At 32.9% G+C, this 7,697-nt stretch overlaps 1 protein-coding gene and 1 non-coding gene across 5 annotated transcripts in view; both read left to right on the forward strand.

The window, feature by feature from the left end:
• Window positions 1-7,697, forward strand: part of LOC100187062 (solute carrier family 28 member 3-like) — an 18,514-nt gene that overhangs the window by 5,780 nt on the left and 5,037 nt on the right. For all 4 annotated transcript variants that reach the window (XM_018814412.2, XM_018814411.2, XM_018814410.2 and 1 more), the window contains 9 exons: window positions 1,104-1,195; window positions 1,675-1,864; window positions 2,593-2,734; window positions 3,754-3,945; window positions 4,717-4,858; window positions 5,506-5,651; window positions 6,023-6,153; window positions 6,668-6,836; window positions 7,508-7,576. In XM_018814412.2, the coding sequence (XP_018669957.1) occupies window positions 1,104-1,195; window positions 1,675-1,864; window positions 2,593-2,734; window positions 3,754-3,945; window positions 4,717-4,858; window positions 5,506-5,651; window positions 6,023-6,153; window positions 6,668-6,836; window positions 7,508-7,576 (1,273 nt within the window). The remainder of the gene's footprint in view (window positions 1-1,103; window positions 1,196-1,674; window positions 1,865-2,592; window positions 2,735-3,753; window positions 3,946-4,716; window positions 4,859-5,505; window positions 5,652-6,022; window positions 6,154-6,667; window positions 6,837-7,507; window positions 7,577-7,697) is intronic.
• On the forward strand, window positions 6,403-6,487 carry LOC113474804. Its single transcript, XR_003396493.1, has one exon. It is a non-coding gene; the product is annotated as a small nucleolar RNA U6-53/MBII-28 (small nucleolar RNA).

Below are 7,697 nucleotides of genomic sequence, written 5' to 3' on the forward strand. Positions count from 1 at the left end.
CAAAACTCTGTGGTTGCAAAACCGTGGTTGCAGCAATTTATATTATTTCATTATAAAAAAGTTTAGGAGTTTTTGGCTATTTATTTAAAATGTGATACGAAAACATTGGGCGCTCGTGTAATTCGACACCTGCTGTAATTCGATACGGGCAAATTCGCTGACGTTGTAATTCGTTACTTGCGAGAGAGCAAATTCACAACGAACGAAAAATAATTAAAGAGAAAGCTACGCTGACTAGTCTCGTTATCTCCTCTTAGTAGCTTCACTTTTTTTCATTTTTAATATTTTTCGCTCTCGCGTGCAACATTATAGCATAAGGCTCGGCGCTCGGCCCAGTTTTCAGCCGAGCGCCGAGCGTCAAAAAAGGAGGCGCTCGGGCACGAGCTTTTGAGTTCGGGCTCGGCTCGGCACATCCCTAGTAAACAGCATTCAAAGAATTATAAAACCGCATCCTCACGACTTCCATAGACCGTCGTTAATTGTTTAAAACACAATCAGGATGTTTGGATATTATGTGCTAAAGGTGTCCCATCTTACCCCACAGTACTATAGATTCTTATATATATATATATATATATATTAGCTGTTTAGGCTATCAACTTAAAATTATAAAACCTTTATTCTGTTATAGGTAAATTATTGTAGATGGTTAAGGTGGCATACTAAATATTTCCACCTTAGGGCACCTATATTTTTAAAAAGAAATTGTTGTTCATCGAAGTCGTTTCCATGGACACTTATACATCAGTATTTAAATATACTGTTGTTAAATCCAAAATGTAAATTGCTAAATAAATGGCTCGCCTGTTGGGGGTTGACTCGTATTGCGACCAGGCTTTTTTAACAATTCAATTGTACTATGTTTTTATTGAAGCCTGTTTTAAATTTTCTTTCTTATCTTTTCTACCATAACTAAAACCACAAATAAAGCCTTTTATTACTTTTATTATTAATATATTAAGTAGGCCTATTCTTGCAAATAGCCAAATAGCCTACCCAAACAAAGTGCACCTCAAACATTGTCAATATTTTTTTATGTTTTTTTAACACTTTTATTTAATTTGATGTTTCCAACTACAATTAATCACATTATGACATCACAGGTGTATTGTTTTACCAATCGAAATGTTTTCAAAGTTTGTAACACTCAATAAAAGACTCATTCTCCTCATATTTGGTGCTTGCCTTGCTTTGGGTAAGTAGACAGTTGAGTTTTTTTTTTTTCTAAACCTTTATATTTAATATTTATGTACAAAGTTTGTTTAATAGGTTATATAGTAGGGTGGGGAAAGATAAGATACCTTAAGCACATAATATCCAGATATCCTAATATTCCTAATTCTGTTTTAAACAATTAACAACAGTATGTGTGAGTAGTAAGGATAAGGTTTCATAATTCTTGGAATTTTCTTTGTTTACTACCTACTAGAATGAGAAAATAGAATAAAAAAGTGCCCCAACTTTTCCCACCTCACCCTACTATATTTGTTTATGTAAAAAATCCTTGTTTTTTGTATCCTAGATTCCTAATTATTCTCTATATTGTGATTTTAATATAATATAATCCAATTAGTAGTCAATTATAAAACACATTTATAAATTAAATAAATTCTAATTGTTACAAAAACATTTTCTATAAAAATCTTTAATATAATATACAAATACTTTTCACAGGTGTAACAGCATACATGGTTGCCGCTTTAATAACCAACTTTCAACGTGCTTTAACTCTTCTTGTAATATGGCTGGTGGTGGTGGTGTACAACATGTACGCTCTTCTTCGTGATAATTTTGGTGACTCAATTACTCATCACATGCGTCCTGTGTTTAAATCTTGTGGAAGGAACATGTTCTGGATCCAGTGGTATGTGTGGTGACTGGTGGTATAGTAGTTTGGGGTATATACTATATATTTATATACTATATTTTATTGTATAGTAGGGTGGGAGAAGATGGGACACCTGTTTATTCTATTTTCTCGTCCCATTTGGCAGTAAACGACTCCCGTAGACCGTTTTGAATTTTTTTTTTCAGGATATTTGGATAGTATGTGCTAAAGGTGTCCCATCCTACCCCACAGTACTATATAAATGTATAGCGTGGTTGTATAGTATCTTTTAGCATCTCATATGATAAAAAAAAATAGTGTTACTATATTTCCCACATCTTATTTCCATTTCCTGATAAAGTCCCGCTGGATTGCGGAAGATACGTCAGAAATAGGACACGTTTTTATACCAGATGGGCCGCTGAAATATAATTTTTATTTTTTATTATGCCTGGTAGCAGAAGTAACAAAGTAATAGTAGTTATATTGAATTGAAACTTAGGGTCTACTGTACAAAAAAAACCTTAAAAATTGAATTGTTGTTTAAAAAAACTGTACATTCAAGTTTGTGTAATAAACATCAAACATATTTAGTATTGTTTCCCATTAAATGTTTGTTTACTTTTATTACTCAACCACTGAGCTGATTTTATTAATATTTTTGGCCGATTTAAATAATTTCTGAGATCATCCATGTTAAATTTGAATAATGTTTATTTTTCCACAAAATAAAAATTCAAAAAAAGATATTTTTTATTTTCCAGGGTTTTTGTTGCATTAGTGGTGGCAGGCTTGGCTACATGGATTGCGATAGACACTTCGAAACGCCCGGAACAACTTATTTCTGGCGCGGGATATTTGGTTTTCCTATTCGGATTGTTCATCACTTCAAAATATCCTAGTCGGGTCAGTTTACCGCTTACGCAATTCCTATATGGTGCTTCCTGTGTTAGAGCACTGGGTTGGAGTTTTGATAGGAAACAACACGCGTGCCATACTGTTGTGTGGGATTTTATTAAATAACTTTGCCAGTAGACCCAGCAGGAATGCAGCAATTTGAATAGTTCACATTTTGAATGTTTGCATTCATTTCCTATGTATAGTAAACAACACATCAGATAATTCTCTCTCTCTATATATATATTATGTACAGTTTAATACATAATACAATGTAGCTACCTGTTTCCATTCCTATTACTACCAAGGGGCAATATTTCAATTGAATAGGCTCACATTTTGAATGTTTGCATTCATTTCCTATGTATAGTAAACAACACATCAGATAATTCTCTCTCTCTATATATATTATGTACAGTTTAATACATAATACAATGTAGCTACCTATTTTCACTCATGTTACTACCAAGGGGAAGTATTTTAGTTTCCCATGTAATTATTTTAAATAGGGAAAATATCTTTTACTATTGTTAACTAAGTAAGTGTGGAATAAATCTTATTAAAGAGACACTAGGCCCTAGGCTTAAGTGATCTGACATTTATTAAATTGGTTATTACACCAAAATAACTTCATCATTACATGTAGTAGTTTTCCTATATTAAACTAACTTTTTTATATGGAAACCCCATGCAACCTGGCATGTTTATAAGACTCAGCTCATTATTACCCCAAAATAACTCTTACTATAGTAGCATGGGGGAAGATGGGACACCTTTAGCACAGAATATTATAATATCCTGATCGTGTTTTAAACAGTTACCAACGGTCTATAGGAGCCGTGAGGATATGGTTTTATAATTCTTAAAATGTTCTTTGTTACTACCAAATGGGACGAGAAAATAGAATGAAAAATGCCCCTTTCCCTCTTTCCCCCACCCTACTATGTAAATATATATATATATTTTATATAGAAGCATGGTAACCCACTATTTCCTTTGTTATAAAGAAAATCACCTGTCACTTACAGGTTATTTGGAGACCTGTGTTTTGGGGGTTGTTTATTCAAGTTTGCCTTGGAATGATCATCCTTCGTACACAAGCTGGTTTTGATGCTTTTAACTGGCTTGGTAGTTTAGCACAGACTTTTATCAACTATGTAGATGCCGGGGCTTCGTTTGTGTTTGGAAAGAACTATCTGGACCATGCTTTTGCTTTCAAGGTTTGTTTCCAATGTTAATGGTTTTCTGCCATAATACTGGATATAAGGATTATGGTTTTTAGACCATGGCGTCCCAAACTTTTTGACCCCTTTTTAAATAATTTTAATATCCCAAAATTGTGTGTGCATTTTTTTTAGTATGTATATATATATTATTGGGAATAATAAAGTGCATTATTTTTGTAAAATTTGATACTTTACTCCCCAAACTTTTTTGACCCTCTTTTGTTATCTTAAATTTCGCGACCTTTTATGTTTAATCGTAATTAATAGTATAATATATGCAGTACTTTATGTAAAGTTGGTAGTTTGGAAGGTTTAGATTGCTGTTTAGTTCAATTAGAAATTTACTTGTAAAATGTTTAGCTGTAACTTCAAACTTATAAAGTTACTTTTTGCTGATTTTTAGTAAAATCCTTCATACAAATGTAGTCACATCGCATTTAATTTGCTAATACTTGTAAGTTTGGAATACTGACAGTGTCAAAGAATTCTTAAACAGAAAATTAAGTAAAAAGTTTAAATAGAAGAATGTAACTGTATCACATTTCATCGTTTAATTAAAATGCTCTGGGCTGTACATTTTAAGATTTATTAATCATGTTTTTTTAGTTTTTTTGTAAAATATTTATATAGTTATACAATTACTTTACGCAGGTGCTTCCTATAGTCATTTACTTCTTTAATTAAAACGCTCTGGACTGTAAATTTTAAGATTCAATCATGTTTTTTTGTAAAAAATTTATTTAGTTATAAAATTCCTTTATGCAGGTGCTTCCTATAGTCATTTACTTCAGTGCGTTTATTTCCATCCTGTATTATCTTGGAGCAATGCAGTGGCTCATATTCAAGATAGCTTGGCTTATGCAGATGACACTAAACACATCGGCTACTGAATCTATGGTAGCAGCAGGTAAGAGAAAGTAATGCTGGCATGTTGGGATATTTATACAAACTTTTTTGTAATCGAAGCGACAAAATAAATTAGTTTTTTACTTGAGGTTTCGGTAATAAATGCTGTTTAGCGGTCTTGGATGATAGTATTTTAATTTGTAGCTCAAAGGGGATACCGAAAAAAAATTAAAAGTTGTGTATTGATAGAAATGATCAAATGTGATCTAAAGATACCATCAAAGTTTCAAAAAACAAACAGCGAATAAAAAAAAGGGAAAAACATATGAGCTTTTCTATATTCATATACAAAATTTTCTCTTTTCTTTGGTATGCCACATTATGCTAAAAGTTAAAATACCTGATAATACCAAAGAGTGAAGACTGTAAAATAGCATTTATTACCCAAATTCCGCTGCAAAGGTGAAAAGCCCTCTTGATGTTGTTTTTAGTGAAGCTACCTATTTAGTAGATTAAGGAAAAAAATAACCTGAGTAAATTTCCAATTAGGCATATGCTCTGAGCAAAAAAGCTGCACTCTTAAATAATTTGTGCCTATTTTATGGTCCTACCCAAAATTTACGCACAGTTTTAGTTTGATTTTTGGTCTTACTTGACTAGGTCAAAAAAGTCTTATATATAAAGATGACTGATTGTTTTCTTTGCCAGGAAACATTTTCGTTGGCCAGACCGAGTCCCCACTACTGATCCGCCCTTATTTGGACGACCTTACCACATCTGAACTACATGCTGTAATGACTGCTGGCTTTGGAACAATTGCTGGAAGTGTGTTGGGTGCTTATCTGGGATTTGGGGTGAGTGTAATGCAACATATGCATCTTTAGAGTCTTCCTTGAGCTACATTCAGTATAGTGTTTTAAATTTTTTTTTAATAGAGAATAGGTTTTTATGCTTAATTTTGCAAAATGCCTTTTTTACAGCCTTTTGAATGAATCTATTTTATTTATTCTTTAGTAGCAGGGCAACGACAGTCTTTAATTCGAGTTATAATACAGTTGTTTTATTTTATACACCTTATCACTTCTTATGAGTTACGACATAAATTTGCTAATGAGTATTTTTGAATTTTTAATATCTTGAACCCATATCCTCAAGTGGCAGATGGCTACCTTTATACCATGGCACTTGGTTACCATTTATAATGTGATCAAACTTGTTGTTTTAGATACAAGCGGTATACGTGATCACAGCGTGTGTGATGGCGGCACCTTGCGCACTCGCTGTTTCAAAACTGGTTTATCCAGAAACAAAAAAATCGAAGTTTAGGTCTCATGCCGGCCTTCTGCTCGAAAAAACGTAATTAACTTTCTTATTCTCTTGTTGAAGTGCAATTACAGTTTTTTGTTATAACACGGGTGTTCTGTTTCATAGACCTGTGTCTGCTTACAAGTTACCACGTATGTAACTTTGTGGGTAAATTTTGGAACTTTTAGGTTTTATTTAATGAAAAGACACAAGCGCCCACAATGGTAGCAGCATTGAGCCTTGAACCAATTACCTCTAGGTTAAAGACACGCTAACCTTTGTGCCACGGCGCCGAAATATTGCCAATGATGATCCAGCCATGCTAATACTGAGAGAAAATTGTTTATTTTCCACTGAGTACAACTTTCTCATGATTCTGAGGCATTACCCAAACAGAAAAACTAATGTTTTTTTACTTAAAATCCTATCAGTAAATGTTTTTTTTAATATAAAAGTAATTTTTTTTTTTAATTTTAATATATTTTTTTAATATTTTTTTAATACTCAAATTTTTTTTATATTTAAAAAAAAATTAATTTTAATTTCTCGATATATTCTTTTACAGGGAACATAGAAATATTATAGAAGCAGCATTTGTTGGAGCTTCTCAAGCAATTCCTCTAGTGTTGAACATTGGTGGAAATTTGATCGCGTTTCTTGCTCTTCTTTCTGCTGTCAATGGATTTTTAAGTTGGTTTGGTGGTCTCATGGATTGTCCACAGCTTAGTTTTGAGGTGAGTAAGTTTTAGGAAATATAGGACAGTGGGGTAAGATGGGATACTGTTTGCAGTTTGCACCAAAAGATCTCATATTTCGTGATCGTGTTTTGAACAATTAACAAAGCTCTTTCTGTAATTATTTTTTGTTTATTACCAAATTAATGGGGCAAGAAACGACAATAAAAACATTTACCATCTTACCCCCATTCTAATATAAATCTAGGCATCTGGTCTAAGGCACCAAACCTGGGGTGGAAAGGTGTCAGGCCAACCCTGGATTTCTCTGCACTGCATTAACACTAAAACAGTAAACATTACAACAAACCTTTTTTTATAGAAATGGCATAGAAAAAGATTCAATTATTTCTGCCCACTTTGATGCCTAGGGTTAAAAAAACACTTGTATTCTCTGGAACTTTTTGCAGAACAACCAAATTTTAAAAAGAAAATTATAAATGTGTTTTTTTTTTTAAATGCCAAAAAAATCTAATTACAATTACAAAGCATTTATGAGTTTTAATAGGGACTTCTGAAACAGTTTCAGTTTATTTTGTACATTGTGCCTACTCTACCCCTACCCCCTACAGAAACCCTAAATAACTTTTATAGCTTCCAAGTCCTCAGTTATCATAACAATAGTTTGTGTTTATTAGAAATCATGAAGAGTTTTATTGTTTTTATTGCAGTTGATTTGTTCGTATATCTTTATGCCCGTCACTTATCTTATGGGAATCGCTTGGAAAGATTGTTTCAAGGTAAACTCTTCACAGAATATAGTACATACAGGTTAAAGTCGACGCCGTGGCATAGTGGTTAGCGCGCCTGCCTGTAACCTAGAGGTAATAGGTTCCAAGGCTCGACGTTGCTACCATTGTG

This window comes from Ciona intestinalis, chromosome 12, assembly GCF_000224145.3.
Source record: "Ciona intestinalis chromosome 12, KH, whole genome shotgun sequence".
NCBI lineage: Eukaryota > Metazoa > Chordata > Ascidiacea > Phlebobranchia > Cionidae > Ciona > Ciona intestinalis.